Genomic DNA, 22,736 nt, shown 5'->3' with positions numbered 1-22,736 from the left:
CACTCCGGATAATCGAATCCTCCGGATAATCGAGTCAAAATAATTTTTTTTCTTTATTTGTTTTTTTCATGTAAACGAAAACGTTTTTTGAAAATAAAAGAGGAATTTGATTTTTGATTCATCCCCTTAAAGTCAGAAAACACCTTTCTCACATAAAAAAAATTATCCAGATTCTCTCAGGAGGTTCTAGTGTAGAGTATTCTCCAAATCAAGCCATTCAGCCATTTTTTTTTGCGGCGGCCAAATTGAATTTTTCAAGATTAATGACAGTAGAATTAAATGTATGTTTCCAATTTCAGATCAATCATTCAACAGGAACGGGGTCAATTTTCCATTAATGTGGGACAACCCAATATACATTCAAACATACATAGAAACAGGTCAAGCTGAATAAAACCATTCAAAAAGTAATTAGTTGTTCGGAGACTGCGGCCATCTTGAAATTGGATTATTTTTCATTATCTGCTATGTTCTACTAGTCGAGAACATTCTTTTGATACATTTTTGGGCATTTTTCATAAATAACTGTGTTCTACTACTCAAGCCTTTTCATCTGATACTCATATTGATGGGGTTCTGAGAAAATGTGTAATCCGCCATTTTGTAGTGGCCGCCATCTTAGATTTGCATGTTTCATAAATAACTGTATTCTACTAGTCAAGCCCTTTCATTTGATACCCATATTGATGGGGTTGTGAAAAAAATATATATGGCCATTTTGTGGTGGTGGCCATTTTGGATTTGAATTTTTCATAAATAACTGTATTCTACTAGTCAAACCCTTTCATTAGATACCCATATTGATGGGGTTTTAAGAAAATATGTAATCCGCTATTTTGTAGTGGCCGCCATCTTAGATTTGCATTTTTCATAAATAACTGTATTCCACTAGTCAAGCCCTTTCATTTGATACCCATATTAGCTATTCAATATAGAATTATTATACAAATGATTCAAAATTTCCGAAAGTCAAAAAAAAACTCCGGATAATCGAGTCTAAAATTTTCGGATAATCGAATCCCGGATAATTGAGTCCGACCTGTACTGCTTTCCTGATTTTTTTAAAAGTCGGAATTGAGACTTTGTTCATACAAAATAAATAAAAAGAAAACAAACCTCAACCAAATTTTATACTCATCTTCCATTCTTATTTTAATACCCAGGAATGGATATTTCCGAGTTTGACTACTGGAGAGATTTAACTTTGCAAACGTATATTTTCTCGCTGCGACAAGCAATGATGATGTCTTCAACATAATATGAATGAGTATATTCATAAGGATCCGAATTTGAACGTTGGAAACCAATATTCTTCCGTACTTCATCAATTCGGTGGCGTTTGAACAGTACAAACTTTTCCTCACACGACAACTGTTAGTTGGATTATCCCTGCAGTAACCTGAGTGCTGTTTCATATATAGCTCCTCCTGTAACGCCTCCCGTAATTGCAGCTTACTCGGCAACGTTCGCACGGTTCGTACACCCAAACTAGCGTTGGCTGAAAACATTTCTCGCGTAACTTTTGAAAAGGTCCTATGTAACAAATGTAAACAAATCGAATTAATGGATGCACGCTAATAGTTTTCAATCATTGAATGCATTATAAAAACAATCGTTCACGTATCTATCTTCTTCATCTTTTAATCGCCGATGCAAAAAATATCCAATGTACAGATTCGGATTTTAAGCACTCGGCTGTTACTTCAGACGCCTCTTTCCTCCGACGCTCGAAACGTCCGAAGTAACAAAGCAATCAAAACAACACGAAGTCGTACTTCGGTCGTTTTGAGTTTTTGTTTCTTTCAGGTGTTGTTATCTATGTCAGTGCAATTCAACGAGTGATGACAATAATAATCTGTCTTTAGAATGAAATGCTGATGTTTCGATTGTTCTTCCGTAGTTAGTTTCAAATTCTTATCGTGAAACGTAATATGTCCAATGTGCAAACAGGGGCAGTCAAAACGTTCAATGTAACATTTTTCGCTCCGAGGCTTCAAATTTAAGCTCAAATCACGGAACAACTATTACGATTGGTTTTTCAGAGTTATTATTGACTGCTAGTGGTAAACGTAGTGATAAAGATCGATACCTTTTAAGACAATTCGCGGAATAATGTTCGGGTCTTCAACTTCATTTTTCTCGAGTTGACGAAAATGTTACATTGGACCTTTTCAAAAGTTACGCGAGATTCCATCTTTGGCAGAAATGATGCCATTTCGTGTGCCGGAGGGTCAAATGCGCAATTAATGAGCTGCTTTAAAAGCTTTGGATGTATGCGAGCAGACATCTCCTTCTGTTTTCTTTTCTCATTTCATTTGGGATTGTACCAAAAAAAAAGTCCATGCGACGTCAAAGGGGACCGAACCAAGGTCGGCTGAAATGCAAAGCTATTTCACACGACCACGCTATCCCTATAGCTGCCAGCGCTGTTATATACGAGGTTCGTTGACCGTCGAACGCCTATTTCATCACCCCCATTCTGCTCGCGTAACTCAAGAGCAATTGAAAAAATTCAAATGGATTGTGTTCGAGCAGCCTCCTTACTCCCCAGATCTCGCCCCTAGCGACTATCACTTATTCCCGGTGATGAAAAAGGCGTTCGACGGTCAACGATAACACTGAAGAAATTCGTGACGCAGTTACATCGTCCTTCAAAAAGTTGGACGCTACGCACTTCGCGCTCGGAATAGAAAAACTCGTGTCACGCTATGAAAAATGCCTCGAACGTTACGGCGATTATGTAGAAAAATAGAAAATAAAACGTAGATTACGAAAATCACCTTGTTTTTTGTCCTAACTTTATTTTTCCGCGATTTCTGAAGCACTGAAACTTATTTTTTAACCGACCCTAGTAGAGGCGTGATAATATTACACCTCATCCTAAAATGAAGTTGGAAAGTGTTTTCTAAGAGGATAAAGAAGAACATGAACGAGCATATATCTTTCTCTGTCTGGGCCGTGTAATTGGCAAACTATACGAAAAGCTTTCACATGCTTTCATTTAAATGTGTCTCCTGTTTCGCTCCTTCATATTGGCTCTAGCATATATATAGGGTTGGGGAAAAAGAAATGTCGTATTTCTGATCGAAATGTGACGCTTTATTTAACATACTTAAAATTATCCAATTTAAGTCAAATATGCGCCGCTTTGTTCGCAAACTTGTTGCCATTTAGAAGGCAATTTCATTCATACACGATTTTTTTCGGCCGCCTTCGTTGCAGTTTTACCTCGCAGGTAGTAAAAACGTAAAATATGGTGAATTTCTTGCTTGGTGGACTCCATCTTTGACGCGCTATAACTTGAGACTGAAAAGGACAATCACAACACTGTCAAAACGACACTTGTAGCACAGATTGTCGTCTTCAAATAGCCGTATAGTATGACCCGATGCGATAAGTACAATACAAGATATGTTTAAGTGTTGCCATATATTGACAATATACGACATTTCTTTTTCCCTAACCCAATATTATACAAATGATATACATGTATTGGGGAGTAGAACATTTTCTGTTACTTTTCAGCTCATTTGATGTAATAAATTGGGATGCCATAACATGTGCTAACACTTAACTTTGGGTGTAGTGTCGTCGGATTCATAACTGAGGTAAAAACTAGCTTTGAATCTTGCAACTTTTCCGGCTTCATCCTCATTCCGCTGGAATAGTCATTTACACCTAACTGCATGACAATTAGATGGTAATTGAGCTAGCTCCCAAGTAGCTTTTTGGAAACGAGAAACCATTTCTTCCTCCATGGTTGCCTTCGATTCGAGACACCTTTGAATGATACTTCTTCATTAAGGCGGCAACTTCCGGCAGACACTTTGCACTGTAAAGTACCCGATATCCTGTAATGAGTATTTGATTTTTTTCATTGTTTGCTACATGTTCACTTTTTCGATTTTCATTCAACATCCCATACCTTCCTGTTGTGTGCTCCCGTGGCCGAGTGGTTAGCGTCATAACTAACATGCCGGGTGTTCGGGTTCGATTCCCGTTCTGGTCGGGGGAATTTTTCGTCAAAGAAATTTCCTCCGACTTGCACTGTGATCACGCGTATTCTAGAGCTTGCCACTCAGAATGCATTGCAAGGCGTGTTATTTGGCATAGAAATCTCAACTAAGTACTAATAAAAATGACGCAAGTAATACTACGTTGAGACGGCGAAGTTCCTCTAGGAACGTTAGTACCTTTGAAGAAGAAGAAGATACCTTCCTGTTCCTGCGTTGAAACGAAACAGATGCGATAGTTTACATTGGATTATTTTTTCATGCATTTTATTTTTTCGTGATGTTATTCAACGTGATTTTTTAACGCGATTCATATTGTTCGCTGCAGCGTGCAAAAAGCTCTAGTTTCAGACGGTTGATCAACGTTTTCTAGGTTTGTTTTCAATGAAAAACTTTTTTTTACACACAAAAAGATTCATAAAACAAAAAGAATGTTGTGGCCAGTCAAAACTGTCTTTGAAAACAATACACATTTTCTAATTTCGGTTGCTAGAAAATGCAAAATGTCAGTTTGTTTTTTCCAGAAAACTATGAAACGTTCTGTATTACATGTTTACAACGTGCTAAAGGCACCAAACTGGTGTGAAGGCAAAATGCCACCCCAAAAACCCGTGCCCGGAAACTTTAGACGCAGTTACTCACCAAATCGTGGTGATCATGATGGATGATGAAACTTACATCAAGGCCGAATACTGTCAACTTTTTTTTTATCTGTGTTAAAGTGACTTTCAACTCATTTGGCTGGTTCGTCACTTTTACTTCCGTTTTTGGAAGAATGTCGGGAGTGAGAATTGAACTCGTGACCTTTAGCGTGAGAGGCATAGATGATACTACTACGCCAGATCGCCTCCATATTACTGTCAACTCCCTAGACAGGAATATTACACCGCCAAGTCCAAATTCGGCATTCCGGACATATTGGAATGAAGAAAATGTCGAAACTGGTGAGGAAGCTTCTGGTCTGTCAGGGGATTTTCGGATGCGGAAAAGATAGCGATTTTTCTGGAACTATAAACGATGGACATACAGAAAAAAGTTTCTGCAGAAGCGGCTTCTTGAAACACAAAGAATTCAACTTTGATTCGACCTGATCTAGCGTCCTGCCACTTCGTTTGAAATGCGTTGTACCGGAACGACGCCAACAACGAATTGGAGTTGAAGAATGTTTAGATGGACACCATTAGAAAAAACAGGAAAATTTGTTGTACAAAATTTTATGGGTGGATTGGAAAAAAAGCGCGAGAGCTCGAAGTAGAAGAGAAAACTGCATAATATAAATAGAGCAAAGCATTAATAATTATTGGTATTTAATTTCCTAAAATTTCCGGTAAAATCCAATGGAAGGCGTAATTTTGGTGAACAATTCTGTTTGGGCGATTTTCAACGAAAACACCCTTCAGCCTGCATACGTTGTTAAAACCCGTCAAAATGTATTCTTTTTGAAGGGGGTGTATTATACCTTTGTCCTTTACACCTATCATAGATCCCATAGGTAAACCGATTCATGAATAAAATTCCCCAGTAAGATAAATTGGAAACACCCGATGGGGTGAGTCCAAAATTCAGCAGAAGAATGCCACATCTTAATATCTGATAATTTATTACGCTTGTCATATAAGCTTTCGACACACTATTCGTGCATAATGTATCTACTGTACGGGTGGCCCACGTGAAGCTTCCGAGATGAGCTCCCCGAGGAGTAATAGCTCATTTACGGAAGGCTCCGCATGTTAGACTAATCGTGGAGTTTACGTTAATTAATTTAAAGTTTTATTAGCGAACGGTCTAGCTCCGTTCAATGGTCGAGAATTTGGGATGACAATGGCTTCATTTTTGTGTGGAGGGTGAAGCGGTTCTGATCCCGAAAACGCATACGATAATCCGTCCGAATATTTAACAACGCCGGGTTTAATTCATCTGGTGTATTCTTGATATGGGATATTTGTTTCAAATTATTTATTGTGGGATGAGTGTGATATTACAGCCATTCCATGTCAAACTGATAAAGTGGTTCGTGGAAATTGGTAGTTTTGCTACTCATCGCAAAACATTTTACCCGTATTTTTCTATTTTTTCATTAGGTTGAACATTTCCATTTTAGGGTTGTCCGAAAAAGCAACTTTTTCTTCTTTTTCCAAAAATTCATAACTTTTGAACTACTAGACCGATTCAGATGATCGACATATCAAATTAAAGCCAATCATCAATTTTGAAAAAACTCTATACCTGCAGAAAATTTTAATTCTGCTCTCGTTATTATTGATTGTAGTCGTTTTTTTATCGTTTTCATAGTCTCGGGATCAAAGGGATCAAAGGCGCTATATACCTTTATATTTTTTCTGTAAAGCTGAGGATTTTTCACATAACATATGTCGAAACCAGAGAAGTTTTTTTTTCGTTTTTTAGTTATGATTTTTCAAAGTTAACCGATGGTGCGAAAAATCATTTTTTTTCCACTTTTTTCCAACACAAAAATTCATAACTTTTGATCCTCTAGACCGATTCAGATGATCGACACATAAAATTAATGCCAACTAGATAGTCTTTTTTGAAAATTTAGACTTGCGAGAAAAAAGGATTTTCATTTCGTGATTATTTATTGTATTAGTTTTTTAAAGTTTACATGGTTTCGGGGCCAAGGATGCTTTATTTTTTATATTTTTTTTTCTTGAAAGCTGAGGTTTTTTTTACATGTTCGACATAATAAAATAAAGCCAATAAACTGATCTTTTTTGGAAAAATACTATACCTGCAGAAAATTTGAATTCTGCTCTTGTTATTATTGATTGAGTTTGTTTTTTATTGTTTCCATAGTCTCGGGACCAAAGGCGCTATATTTTTTTATATTTTTTATGGAAAGCTGAGGATTCTTCACATAACATATCTTGAAACCAGGGAAGCGTTTTTCTTGGTTTTTGAATTATGATTTTACAAAGTTTCCCGATGATCAAGATAATCATTTTTCCCTTTTTTTCCCAACAATGCCTTTTTTCAAAATCTATTACTTTTGAACAACTGGACCGATTCAGATGATCGACATTTCAAATCAAAGCTAGCAAGCTAGCCTTTTTTGAAAAAATAACACGCTTGCCAATTAACTAGATTATAGTCACATACATCCAGTCTAGTCGCATAGAAATATTGAACGAAAACTGAAAACATGATACTTTTGAAAAATCATAACTTAAAAACGAAAAATAACACCTCTCTGGTATTCGGATATATTACGTGAAAAAACCCCAGCATTCAGGAAAAAATATAAAAAAATATGGCGCCCTTGGTTCCGAAACGATGTAACCTATAAAAAACAAATATAATCAATAATTACAGAAACAAAATTTATTTTTATTCAGAGTGTAATATTTTTTCAAACTCTTTGGCTCATTGGCTTTAATTTGATATATCGACCATCTCAATTGGTCTAGTAGATCAAAAGTTATAATTTTTTGTAGTGGAAAAAAAGGAAAAAATGATTTTTCGGACCATCGGTTAACTTTGGAAAATCATAACTCAAAAACGAAAAAAACGCCTTCCTGGTTTCGAGATATTTTATGTGAAAAATCCTCAGCTTTTCGGAAAAAATATAAAAAAATATAGCGCCTTTGGTCCCGAGACCATGAAAACTATAAAAAACAAATCAATAATAACGAAAACATAATGCAAGTTTTTTGCAACTGTAGTAAAAAAGACCAGCTAGTTGACTTTTATTTAATATGTCAAACATCTGATTTGGTCCAGTGGTTCGAAAGTTATAAATTTTTCAGAAAAGTCATTTTTGGCAAAAATGCGAAAAAATGAATTTTTCGGACCATGGACGTGGTCACCCTAACAAAAAAATTAAAAAATACGGGTCTAATAATTTGCGATAAATAACACAATTACCACTTTTGACGAAAAACTGAGAACCACTATGTCGGTTATGCATGGAATGGCTGATTATATATATGCATTACAAATTTGTCCTAGCAATACAAATTCTTCACACAAGACTTGCTTGTCGTGGAATGTTCTAAATTCATATTGACTACTTAAGTACACCAGGAACGATTGGAAACACATCGCGTTCACATTGCGTGAATGTTGAAAATATAAAAAAAACGGTGCGAGTTTAGATTCCAAACGGACGATGGCAGTTTCAGCATACTCATGAAGGTAGGTTAATGTTCTGTCAGCAACATGACAGTGGTAATGTGAAATTCAAATTAGTCTGGAGACACACATGATGTCACATATGTATTAATTCGATGAAATTTGGTCCTGATAGAGCGATACGTTCTGCCGGTTTCGTCCTAGGCGAACAATTTTCCCCAGAAGTAATGATATTAATTTGATTACAAGATATTTCCAAACAAAGGAAAATGAACATCGGAATCACCGAAGGCATAATAAAGAGCGATAAACAACAATCTGTTCGTATGTAGTTTTGTGTGGACAGAGATCTACTAACCGTGGGCGTTAGGATTGGCACGCTGTCAACAATTTTATCCTTAAGGGTAATGTGTTCTTTCTGATGTATACAGTAGCTTCCAGAATACCATTGAAAAAAATGTTAGAAGTTCCGTGGATTTGTAATTGCTTCTCAATCGTTTGTGTCTAAAAAGATTTCGAAAGTCGAGGGAACCAATTGCTTAAAGACGACAAACTTCTCTCCATTTCCCCGCATTGAATATTCTAACAAGTTCACGAAACTATAAACGCCACAAGCCATTGCTGCAAGCAATGATTTTCCGCACTTCTTTATAGCCTGGAAATGCCAACACAAAAGCTTTTAGGGCTACATAATTATTTTTGAACTACCATTCCATGTGTCGAAGATCAAAAGCTTCCGTTTGCCACTATCATAGAAAAATATTGTTGAAACCTTTTTTTTTGTTGTATCAGGCCAACCGACAAACGTGTATTTATAACGCGAAAGAGTGAATACATGAAGGTGAGCGAAATCACGTTGATAGGATTAATCAACTTTTTACGATTTAATCAGAAACCTTATTAGTAGCGGCGATGTGCGAAATATGTAATGTTGTGCAAGTAATGCAGTGACTGATATTGCTAGTTTTCCACGCTGGGTAACAAATTGTGGTGTCGGAAAAGGACTTCAATTCAATGCACTTCTTGTGGAATGAAAAAATTGAATCTTTTTAGCATCAGTTGATTTTCAATAGTTATGTCTTAAAGAAAAATTTATTATATTATTATTACAAATAATACAAACGTGAATTTCTCACCGTTCAATCCTATTGACAACCCAGGAAAGTTTTTTTCTGCATCTGATGCCTTCGAGAGACTTTTTTGCGTTGCTAGATAGTACAGTGTGTCCCATAAAAAAGCGAGTATTTTTTTCGCACGGTTCAATTTTTTTCATATTTTTTATGATTGAAAAACCTTTTAATTTATAACTTTTTATTATTCCTTTCTATTTAGTCAATGCAGAAATAATTAATCGATATATCCTCTTTCATTCTCAATTACTTTCTGCAAGCGATTACAACATCGAAAGCACACCTTTATAACATAGTCCTCTGGCATTGAAGCCTACGTCTTGATGATGAAAGCTTTCGAAGAATCGACATTTGAGTGTGAGGATTCACAGGTCCTCGCTTCAATATACTCCATCTTGGATGGCACTTACGTTTCCAGTGGAACTTTTGCCCTCTCAACGTAGGAATTACTTGCGTCATTTTTATTAGAAGTACTTAATTGAGATTTCTATGCCGTATTCTGGAGTGGCATGCTCTAGAATACGCGAGTGCAAGTCGGAAGAAATTTCTTCGACGAAAAATCCCCCAGCCAGAACGGGAATCGAACCCGAACCCCCGGCATGCAAATGAGGGACGCTAACCACTCGGCCACGGGGGCACAAAACAAAGTCAATATCATCATAATATTAGGTTGTGGAAAAAAAATCCATTGCGTGAAATTCAAAACTTTTTTTTGATGTGCTTCGGATTGTCCGATTTGGGTCAAATATGTACCGTATTGTTGAAAAACTTGTTGCTATTCTAAAGGTAGCTTCATAATTGATCGATTTAGAAATCCTCTCTGATAGGCGTAAAAAACAACAGCGACTTTTTATCTTCGACCTTATAACTGACAACGTGAATTGCCCGGAATTCCCCATTATTCCTAATTCGTTTCCACAGAACGATCTATGGCTTTAACAACTGTTTTAATTTATGTTTGCGATCGTTTGACAATGTTTGTGAGGAGTTTGATTTCATTTTGTCCAAAAATGTGTTTAGTGTTAGAATAAGGCGTTTAGACTAATTTGGTTTGTAAGAAACCAATCTGTACGACGTAGTCGAAGATAGTGGAAATATAAAAAAATGAATAATGGCTTTCTTATAGAAGTCTTGGTCCTTATTGGCGAAAAACTCTAGTAATCGACTCTTATAATCTTCTCTTTATCCCAAGAAGGATCAGAAAGTTTTGCAATGCAAGGAAAATGTGATAATCGCTTGGTACCAGGTCCGGAATATATGGTGAATGCATTAATCATCCCAATCTTCCGGAATTTTCTGACGATTCACTATAGACATGTGTGGCCTTGCGTTGTCTTGATGCAACACAACACCTCATCTGTTGGCCAATTCTGGAGGTTTCTGGTCAATCGCTAGCCTCCAATAGTTCAAAAATTATGAAAATTAAAAATAGAATTACACGTATTTAGCTGTTATTGTATCGGGACCATAAACACCATTCACAAATTCAGCGGTCCGGCTTGCGTTTTCGCATTTATGAAAGAAAAAGTGTAAAATGTATCTAATTTTCTCTTTGGTGATTTCCCTTGCTTACATCCTCTAATTCACAACAGAATGGAACAAACAAAAAAAAACAAAAAAAGATTTTTTTTTTGTTATGAACTTTTCAGCCGAACTGTTATTCGAGCGCTTGGCAAAATCGACAAAAACTTTAATAGCTATGATCAGCCCATCGTCATTCGCATAAATTGGTTTCTCAACATTATAATGAACACATTCTCGAAATTGCGACAACCTTTTTACCATCACACCTGCGTGGCTCAAAATCGTATCGCAGGGATGAGTTGATCTTTGCTGAGTCAACCTTTGAAAATCCGAATGCCTTTTTTTCCAATTTATTTATTTATTCTATATCACTGCTGCCTTTCTTTAAACATGGAATAATCATTTACATTTCTATTAAAATTTTGTTTTGATTCGCAGAATAAAGGTTGCAAAAGAAAACCAGAAAGCACAGAAAAATTGTGTTTTCCAGGGCATTCATCTTGTACCGGCATGGACCGACGGATTTATTCCGTTGAAAGAATGTTGAGAGTGAGAATTGAACTCGTGACCTTTAGCGTGATAGGTACGGATGTTAACCACTACACCAGATCGCCTCCACAATGCTAGTAAATGTGATAGTGTAGTGCACAAATTACGGAACGCTAAAAATGAGGTTTTAGACCTCACCAGTTCCCCCCCCCCCCCCTAATGTAACAAAAGGTAACGCAAGTCTATGTAACAAAAAGTAACGCTTCGTCGATTTGAGAGTTTGCAGACATAATATATTCTGCTTTGACGGAATATTCATCGATCGCTAGGTTATTCCAAAAATCAGCTAACGATTCCTCTGTAAACTAAAATGTTTTGTTTCCAATTCCGGGTACCTTGTTTTGGGGTTTCATCACGAAGAAGTATTTAACCTACCGGAAAAGAGGGATGATCCGACTTACAACTTAGTTGACTGCACTGCGTGCTGGAGAATTTGTAGCAATTAATATTGCATGAAGATTCAATTGATTAAAATGATAGATCAAAAATATATATGACCTTTTTAAAACGAGGTTTCCCGTCTGGTCCTCCATCCACATTAATTATAACTATGATTATTCTTTGGTACCGAATAATCTAGAATTCAGGAAGCTCGCACACACTTTGAAAATCGATCCCATGAGAAAATGCGTTCGAAGAACATTGCCTTCCTGACCAAACTTCAACGTATATTGGAACACTGCATAGAACAACTTCAGAATGAACGAGGTGCCTTAGCTTTATTCTGCATCTTGCGATAACAGACGGAATAAGCTTATGTTTTACGCGTTACGTAATTTGTGCACAACGCCTAATGAAATTCAATCGTTACTCAAATCAGCAATCTTTCCCCTATTCAAAATAAAGAAAAAACACGAAATGTTCTTTCATATGAGCTTTTCCATAGTGAAATTTTTCAGTGAATAATTCCGCCAATAACTGACGGGCGACGTTCCTTCAAAATATTGAAAGATTTTAAAAATTCAAATTTAATTAAAATAAATTAATTAAAATCATGGCCGCGGGTGTCATCCCTCTGAGTGGAATTCGTGAGAATAAAAGGTAAATCCAATGGGTCGATTAGAAGATCAATCAATGAACAGTTTTGCGATTGAACCCATGAACTTGCTCATAGTAAGAAAACGTAGATGTTTGAAGGTATTGATAAGAAAACACAAATTTTGGGCGGGACGAAATTCGCCGGGTCAGCTAGTAATTCCATATTCACACTCATCCACTCACATACTAACAAGTAAAACTTTCAGCGTTCTTACAAAATATCCATCAATTCATTCATTGAGAATTAAGGGACGAACGACCATTGGGTTAAAGGCCCTTAAAAACAAGAAAAGAACATCATTAAGAATGGGTTCAGATGCATCTTTAACACTAGGTTTACGTACGTTTCTTATGAACCATCTTTACGAACACGCGTCAATTTGAAGGAAGGGAAATGAAAATAGACATCAATATATATTTACCTCGATCAATGCATAAAAGTGGAATATATAGAGATGAAATATAAATGCAGCCGATTTTCGTAATTTTCCTTATAAAATTCGAAATGCGTCAAAATGACGCGTAAACCTAGTGTTAAAGAAATGGTTATCATTCCAACGTTAGTCCTACGTCTACCTTACGGTTATATCACTTATATCATTATCATTTTTTTTAATTTAAAATTACCGAATTTAGTTTAGTTCTATCCACTCCACTACCGGTTATTACGGTTATATCACTTATATCATTATCATTTTTTTTAATTTAAAATTACCGAATTTAGTTTAGTTCTATCCACTCCACTACCGTAGCAACATCTAAGAGTGTTCTCTCATGCAATCACTAGTAGAGTAATGAAGGAGCATAGGATTCCTGAATCCGTTCTGGAACCCATTGTTATGATCCTACCAAAGTTTTGTTTTTATTGTTCTGAAGGATTTGAATAAAACTGGGGTTATTGTTGCGTATCGTTTCAAATATAATGCACGAAATTGTAGACTGAGCATTTGGGGATTCAGTAAACTTTGTGTAGACTACATAATTATGTAAAAAATGCCGCTTTCGATTCGCATGGAGTTTGGACTGTTCTAAGTTAACGTTCTCTAAAACAATTCATTGAATTGAAAACGACCGGAATATATCAGGAAAGTCAACACAAAGGTGGTTTTTCTTGAAGATAATGCCCCGTCAAACAGCTACTCAATTTGGATTAACTACCGCATGCGACTTATTCACCAGACTTGACTCCTTTTGATGTCCTTCCACGAGAACTGTCCCAAACCGTTAGATTCAACCCAGATGAGCCAACTAGTGAACTGGCATATAGCTGGCTGGATAATTTAGTAGCAACCGTAGAAATCTATGGCTAGTCCGACCTTACCAAATTTCTGTTTACGGAAATGCACTTGAAGAGATCAATGAAACACAAAAATTGGAGTGGAGAAAACGTGGCCTGTCTTTAAATCGTTTAATTTTTGAATCGTTGGACTTCATATCCATTTACGAGAGGTTGTTGAAGCGAAAGAAATGATTTTCGGGTTTTTTCTCAGAAAATCTGTATCGAAATCTGTATTTTCATTGCAGTCGTTTGTCTGCTCTCAGCCACCACAGCAAAGAAGAATACTAATATTATAATTTATGCAACAATATACCAGTTCACACCTTTTCTAAACAAATTTTAATGTCTTGTGAAATTATTATCGAACCAAAACGTTGCTTCCATGAATAATAGATAAAGGTACTCAGTATAAACAAAAGTCATTCATGCTTGAGGAAAGGATCAATGGGAAACTCCATGTATTGCGGCACTGTGTAGTTGTAACGAGCATTGTTCTGTATGTTCAAACAGAAAAATAAAAGACAAAATACGCCAAACTAATTATTTTTTGTGATATATGCGAAAGATATCACACGAAGAAGAATTCTGGAAAAAAAATTTAAACATGACAATAAAAACATTGTTTAGTAAATACTTATCAGAAGTTTACAAAAAATTAATGGAATCTCGTTTAACTTTCATAATCTCGCAAAGTTCTACGTCATGTAAAAAAAATGGGACCAGTACGATACACATGTCGTAATTTAATACGACCGCAAAGGATTATATTTATAAGTTCAATCTTGAAGCATAATCTTAGCTTTAGTATAATTTATTGGCATAGTTATTATGAATTTGACGAATGAATGATTGTTGAGTGTTTAAGCGGATTCCATCAACCACATAAACATTCGTATTCACTTTGCTTTAGAAGGGAAAAAATAAACAGTGAAATTTATTTATTGTAAAGCTAGCTGATGACGCAGACTTTTGCATCTTTTCGCCTTAGGTTGAGCATGAGAAAGCAGTACTATAGTACCATATCGTTATTTTGAAAAAACTGTAAATCTGTATGAAAACCAAAAAAATCTGTAATCTGTATCTACAGATTCTTGGTCCGGCTACAGAAAAGAAATGGAATTGGGAGAAAAAATCACAATGCATAAGCGTGTGAACGTGACCTTCCTTATCTCGCATCGTCTTCTTCTTCTTGAATGGCGTAAACGTTCCCTGTGGAACTTTTGCCGTCTCAACGTATTTATTAACTAGCGTCCTTTGCTAATATTAAGTTGAGATTTCTTAAACCAAATAAAACGCCTTGAATGTATTCCGAGGGCCAAGCTCTTGAATACGCGTAATCTCGCATCCTCATAACAACCAAATGGATTTATTCTTCTTTTTGTTTGATTATAGAGACTTTAAACATCTACAGTTCATTCGTCTCCAGTCCTGAGAAGGGCCCTTGTGAAGGAAAACTCTATTTCAAACTCCTTCTCCGCCTGCCTTAGAAGAGACACTTCATTGTCGTTCGACGCACGTCAGCAAACCGTGCCCGCTTCCACCAACATCAAACGAAGATATGTTGAAATGAAGCGGGCGCCAGCTTATGCATGTTTAAGCTATTGAAATAATCTTTCGAATCAATAATTAACAACCATATAACTCTTGGACATTTTGTCTTTCGAATGAAGTGATTATCATACCGCTCCGTTCAGCCGGTAAAAAGGTTTTAACGTTCAAAACCTTGCACTCCAAGCATCACGTTCTTGTTTTCGAAACTTTGAACTTACACAGAAATGAAAGACGCAGTCCTACGTCAACATAATATGCATTAGCAGCCATTCCATGTCAAACCGATATAGTGGTTCTCCGATTTCCGTGAGAAGTGGTGATTTTGTTCCTTATCGCAAAATATTAGGCCCGTATTTATTTATTCTTTCATTAGGGTGCCCATTCCAATTTTAGGGTGGTCCGAAAATTATTTTCCCCTTCTTCTCAAAAATGGCTTTTTTCAAAAAATCGTAACTTTTGAACTACGGTACCGATTCAGATTTTCGACACATCAAATCGAAGCCAATGAGCTAGTCCTCCAATATTTTATTTGCGATAGAATCGGATTTTGTTTTTGCCACTATTGATTGTATTTGTTTTTTTTTATAGTTTTCATTGTCCCGGGACCGCGATATTTTTTATATTTTTTGTTTTAAGTTTTTTTTACATAACATATCAAAAAATCAGAGAGAAAATTTTAGTTTTGAAGTTATGATTTTTCAAAGTTAACCAATGGCCCAAAAAATCTAATTTTCCTCATTCTTCCAAAAATGCCTTTTTTCGAGAATTCATAACTTTTGAACTACTGAACCGATTCAGATGATCGACACATCAAATTGAAGCTAGTCTTTTTTGAAAAAAATATTACACCTGCAAAAAATTGTGTTTCCCATGTTCCTATTTTCTGTCCATTAAGCTATTACAACCAAAACATCTAAACTATGAAAAATCATAACTTAAAAACGGAAAAAATACCTGTCTGTATTTTTGATATGTAATGGTTCCTTGGTCCCGAAGCTATGAAAACTAACTAATTACGAGAACAAAATCCAATTTTTTGCAAGTGTAATATTTTCTCAATGAAGATTATTTCATTTGTAAGTGTAAATTTCATTGCCTTTAATTTTATATGTCGATCATCAAAATCGGTGTAGTACTTCATAAGTTATAAATTTAAAAAAGGGCATTTTTGAAAAAAGGGGGAAAAAGTTTATTTTCCCCCTAATAAAAAAAAAATATTAAAAAAAAACCTGTCTAGTGTTTTACGATAAAGAACAGAATTACCACTTGAAAAATTAGAAAAATTTGTGAACCACTATATCGGTTTGGCATGGAATGGCTGTTAGAATACAAATTCTAATATAAGAAGAAATTAATCAATTTTTTTCGTGACAAGTTTTATTTTTTAATTGTGAATATAATGCGAGAAATATTTCTGGAGGCGATCTGGCTTAGTGGTAACATAAGTACCTCTCACGGTCAAGGTAACGAGTTCAATTCTTACTCCCGAATTCTTCCCAATAAAGGTAGTTAAAAGTGAATAACCAATCAAAAGTGTTGAAAATCATTATAATACAGAGAGAAAAAAAAAATTTTTTTTGCAAACATATGATTACCGTTTCGAATCATATTTCGGACACTTTGTAATAATAACTTGAAATGTTTTATGTCTTTATGATGTAACTAAAGGGTTACTCTAAAGAATCAATTGTGATATTAATTGAGGTGCTTAGAATGAAAGGGGTGTAAGTGATTTGATCGATTTCTCTACATCGACTCTCTCTTTTGGTCATAACATAGCGGCAAATACATTCCCAGCTGTATTTGAAAATGTGGAAGATAGGTCAGAACCTCATCTATCGGATTGTATAGCAAACTTAAATTGGAACGTTTTTGCAGTTGAATTATTAACTAAATAAAAAGTTGATGAAGAGAAATCGATCAAGTCACTTACACCCCTTGCATTCTGAGCCCCTCAATTTTATAATTATACAGGGCATTAAGCATTTCAAGTTATTATTACAGCATATCGTCTTTCAACGTTATTCGTCGCCACATTCAATTTTGTACCATTTGAGTAACTGACTAATATGCCTGATTTGTGAATTCCTATCTGTCAAATGGCTACTAATACAATCAAAGTTCAACGCAACCAAAACTCGTGAATCTTCCCACTTTCTATCCTCCATCTCGCCCATTGGGTGTATGTAGTCCACTCAAATTGGGTTTTATTGATCGTTCAATATTTTGTGTTGTATTCTATGTTGTTTGTAATATTCATGCAATCAGATAAGCTAGAAAGAAGTGTAGCTAGAAAATACCTTGTTGCAACGAGGCTGCAAATTGTTACTTAGTCCGCTCTGACTTTTAGTGGCATTCTAGTCTAGAAATATGAATTATTTTCTTTTTTTTTCTTCACATTTCTTAGGTTTAGACAATCGAGAATACGCCATTTGAAGATTGTTTTGTAACGCCCATTATTTACCGGTTTATATCAATTTTAGTAATGCGGTATCTAATATGGTACGGTCTTGATTGCAATCTTCATATGCGTTTTCTCTCGAAACTACCTTTTCTGAATTGGCGTACACGATATTTCATGTTCTACTGGACCGATTCATTTAAAATTTTATGTGAATTAATCTTTATACATCTCTCTATCGCGTGAACATTTTTTTTTAATTTTTTGAGTTTTCAAAAAATTGAAATTTTCATAAAATGTTTGCTAAAAGGTAGAATATATTTTTTTTCAAACGGCCGCCATTTAGTCTAAAAACGTATTTTTCTATCAACTTGGTGAGGTCCATACCATAGAGGCATTTTAAAGGACTAAGAAACTATGTATCCCGTGAGTTTTTATTTATTTCAGATAAACGGAAAAATTAAAATCGTATTCGCCATGATAGGGGAGGTGGGGATAAAACGGACATGTTAAAAAGAACTTCAATTATATCTTTGGAAACTCATGTTTCCAAAACTTTGATGCAGTTTCTTGCAATTCAATATGCTGTTTTTCTACCTAATTGGCCAAATATTTTACAAAAAAGTGTTTTTCAATGTTTTTTTACTAAGATTAAAACAGACCGAAAAGAACAACATTTTTTTCGATGCGGGTATAATGTACATGTAGTGGGGGTAATATGGACAGCTTTGTAATATATGAAGGTGTAGAGGTTTATCGATCGCGAGAGGAATAATTTTATTCAACCAAGATCTGAACTCATCAAGAATGTCCGTTAAATGAGGAAAAAAAATTGTAAGGAGTTGTATCTAGGATACGACCGCATATTTTCGACGTAGAACTACGCAATTATATTATGCAATCCACTTGTTTACCAATTCGAATATTATTTTAGAATGCATCGAAATTTTTGTAATAGATTATGTTCTTTGTTATAAATGAATTTGATGAACGTCTTTTTACGTTTGATATGATGCCAAGGAATACCAAAATATGTGAAAATATGTGAAGAATTGTCAAACGATCATTGTATTTTACATTTTGTATTTGTATTTTTGATCATTGTATTTTACATTACATTTACATTTACAAAATATTGCACATCTCATATTTACGTAGTTCTCGAACCGCGAAAGTTCATTCACCTCTAGTATCTGAAATGACAATTTTCCCAGTTTGAAAGTACGTTTTAGGGAAACATATTCCGGTCTGCACAACGACAAGTGAGTACAAAAGTACTCAACACCAAAAAATACCCCCGACTTGCATTTGCAATGCGGATTTCCCCAGGCATATTAATTTTGAAGTCCGTGTTAGTAGTGATCCCAGATAATCGTTCGATTAATCGATTAATCGAATACTTCCTACAGAAATCGATTATTAATCGAACGAATACTGCGTAACCAATAATCGAAGCGAACGAATAATTTACGTCGATTAATCGATTCAAACCCAGAGAAAAAAAACGTACGGCCGCTGCAGTTTTATCCTGACATTCAATCATTATCTTTGACGCTCCCTTAAACTCGTAAACGAAACTCAATGCCGTCTGCGCGAATTGAGCTTCGTTTACAAATTCAGGGGAGCGTAAACGATAATAATTGAATTTCAGGCGAAATGAACACTTTTTTGATTCCAGACGGCTTTTAGTAAATGAGAAATATTAGTCTAACAAATTATTCCTCTCAGTATGACGATTAATCGATTAATCGAATAAAATAAATATTACATATAATATTTTTTTTAACTGTGATAGACGCGTAGAAATATTTCCTATCAATTGATGCAAACGTCTTTCCGATCTGTTATGAAATGTTCAAGTTCTAAGCATTCGAAATACGGGTAGGGTTAACAAACAAATCAGCAGAACAAATGTATTGGAAAAAGGAAGTTCTTCCAGTTTTCATGAATTTAAACCATTTAGAGATGAAATCATGAGAATTTGTTCACAGTGAAAGTAGTTATTAACGTGCACTTTATTTCATAAAAAACGTGATCTGTTTTCTGATTTGGCACCCTTCCTGAAAGATGTAGTTCTAAGTCAAAATCGAATTAATCCACCTAGAAGTGATATTGTTCTTTTCAGCAGTATAAACGGACAGACCCTCGACTATTTTGCTTTTGGTTCCAGTCAGCTTCTGAAAAGTCCACATTTGGCGATTCGATTTCCATTTATAGACGCAGGGCATTCCTTAGGAATAGATTAAACAGACTTTTCACAGTTTATCTCACTCCCACTGGCAACTGTCCGTTTTACTCCACCAGTACAATTGTTTCAATAATTTATTTTTTTTTCACGCAAAAATGAATTTACTTCTCCGTACATACCTAATATCGCATCTCTGTTAACTCACAAACCGAAATATAACCATCAGCGAATTGAATTTTTATATTAAACCACTCAAAATGCTTTATATCGAAGCAGCTAAAATTACATCCTCACGCGGAATCATGTATGATTTTCGGTTTTTGTTTCGCTTTTCCACTTTTGATCAGTATGCATTGCCATAGAGTGGCTTAAATATTATAGGTATATAACATCTAGAAGGTGTTCTCATTAACAGAAATCGGAAATTCAAAATGTAACTATATAAATCGACCACCTGTCCATATCACCCCCACTGTCCGTATTACCCGCGGTTTCCCTACTGTCGTTTCGGTAAAATAGGGGCATGATGAGTAATATAACTGTTATAAGGCACTTGCCTTCCTAGAGGATCTTCGTTGGTACATGGTTAACATTCTGATATAAAAAATCGTCTTAAATATACGTACGCACAAGTCGGAAGAATTTTACTTGATTATTATTCCGGAAAAAGGTATCGCCAGCACGTACTTGAATTCCCGGTTTTCAATTACCTCATACTGCATCAAGCATCCTACATTAGCCAGCCAAAATCCATCCCATACAAGCCACCTCGAGCGCGTTTCGCACAGGCAACAGGTAGATTCGAGAAAAAAAGCCATTTTGCATTTCATCATCCCGATTGCTCGCGGTTGAGCTATAAATTAATACGATGCAATAAAACCTATCAGAATTTATTGATGTTTTCCTTGTTATCCATGTTACAAGTTGATCTGTTGAAGAGCTACTGGTTTGCGCTTCGCCCCGGCAGGATAAACGAAGGATTATAATTGGTTCTCGCGATTAAATATCATAAAAAATAATTGAACTTTTGTGTTTTTAATAATTTTTCTGATATTTTTATACCATCTTCCACATATCTGTTTTGAATTGCAGCGCGTCTTCATTTCCTTGCCACCTCAATTGGAATAATTTGCGAGCGAATCATGATAAAACTAATTACTCGCTATCAACCTGCCTCCGTCTATACCGCTCTGTTGGCTCTGCTCAGCATGGTAATATTGGCCCACGTGTGCGATGCAGATCCATCGTTCGCGTCCAACAGCCTTTTCGCCGATGATGATAAACGTAAGTATCAAATATTGGTGTTTAAGAAGTTGGATGTTGACCCGATTTAGCTTTTTTATTTATGCCATCCTCAGTTTTATTTTTCACTTTGAACTGGCATATCGTTGTTAATGTAAACGGATATGTCGCGATGCCGATTTCGTACACTTTTATTCAATACCCTTTTCCGCCACGATAGGAATTGAACACCAGCCACGATGAAGTATCTTATTTTATCTATCGCTACTTTTAATTCATTGTTTTCATCACGGACGGTGTGGTGGACGATTATATCGATATCACAAATAAAGAAGAAAATGGATCATTCGATCCAGACACAATTGTGACGATAGTAACCCTAACATTATTCTTTTTGCAGACGTCGACGAGAAGCGGCCATTCTTCGTGGGCAGTCGTTACGGAAGGTCACATGTTTACGGCGGTAAGGATCTCAGACAGGTTAACGTCGTTCCCAGGAATGATCGATTTTTCCTTGGATCACGATATGGCAAACGGTCCGATCCATTGAACAAAGAGATCGAAACAGACAATAACAATGGCGCCGAGTTGACCTATCTTGCTTGTCTACATACGGGAGTTTCCAATCTGTACCGATGTTACGGGTGAGATGCTGAACAACATAACGTATAAGTTTGATAACATTAAGACAACATCTTCCACATTTCAGAAAGGATCGCGAGATACCAGTAAGTGGACAGACTATTCTGCAGAACAACGACAGCCTCGATTTGACGGTGAAGTAAAGTTATTATTCAACCTGAGAGGCGCCCCTTCCGGTTGCCAACGATAATCATCACTCTACTGCAATGTGAACATTCCCTAACCGATGACAATGGATAACAGTTATCATTTGTTAAACTCCAAAGCCTCGTAAAACCTTTGGCTCTGCTTGCTGGACAGAAATTATACTGTTTGGAGTTCATCCTTGTACAGGATTCCCTTTTCTATTAGTTACTCTCCAAACAGTAAACTAGGCTGGGTGATTTCTGTGCAGCGAATATGACGCCAAATGATTCTCGGAAATAATTTGTGACCAGTTGTGTTGAAAACAGATTGGCCAATTTATTCTAGAAATAATACTATTTTGATTTTAGTGTTTGATATCTTTGAAAATTGTTGCAAATAAATCAAGCAAATAGATAGAGCAGACATGAGCTCATATACGGCTGTCAACGAGATTTGTATGTGTCTTTCGCATAAGTAGTAGATTGTTCGAAGCAGATAATGTACTTTGTATTATTTATATCAATATTTTTTGTTACATCAGCACTGTTCTTGAAGAACAAATAATAATACAAAAAAGAACCTGCAATGGAAATCAAGCTCGTTGTTTCTTTTTTTATTCTATTAGCATAAGAAAATGATCCTGAAACATAATTTTAATGCAAATCGTTTCAATGTGTGACGGTCCAATCCAATTTTTCAGAACAAATATTTTTTGTCATTCCTGTGTAATCAGCAAATGCTTCTCTAACGTTTGTCTCCGCGTTGTATTCGGGCATACAGTGTCGGACAAAACATTAAGACTATTACTCAAGCAAAAAAAGAAGGTGACAAAACTTTGAAAAAAAATAATTCAATCCAGTAATTCAATCCATATATAATAATTAATTTGCATTGTTCGAAGAAATTTATAACATCTGTAGTTAAAACAATAGTCATTCATTAGAAAATGCGTTTTAAGCCTACT

General features: G+C 35.6%; 1 protein-coding gene across 1 annotated transcript in view; it reads left to right on the top strand.

Moving 5' to 3' along the window:
• LOC129770649 (RYamide neuropeptides) overlaps positions 1 to 22,350 on the top strand; it is a 55,757-nt gene extending 33,407 nt beyond the window's left edge. The window contains exons 2-4 of the mRNA XM_055773604.1: positions 20,855 to 21,046; positions 21,405 to 21,648; positions 21,714 to 22,350. Coding sequence (XP_055629579.1) covers positions 20,905 to 21,046; positions 21,405 to 21,648; positions 21,714 to 21,789 — 462 coding nt within the window. The 5' untranslated portion in view covers positions 20,855 to 20,904 and the 3' untranslated portion in view covers positions 21,790 to 22,350. The remainder of the gene's footprint in view (positions 1 to 20,854; positions 21,047 to 21,404; positions 21,649 to 21,713) is intronic.
• The last annotated feature ends 386 nt before the right edge of the window (positions 22,351 to 22,736 follow it).

Source organism: Toxorhynchites rutilus, chromosome 2 (assembly GCF_029784135.1).
Source record: "Toxorhynchites rutilus septentrionalis strain SRP chromosome 2, ASM2978413v1, whole genome shotgun sequence".
Classification (NCBI taxonomy): Eukaryota; Metazoa; Arthropoda; class Insecta; order Diptera; family Culicidae; genus Toxorhynchites; species Toxorhynchites rutilus.
Note: the sequence above shows the minus strand (reverse complement) of the source record. Positions and strands in the feature narration are given on the sequence as shown.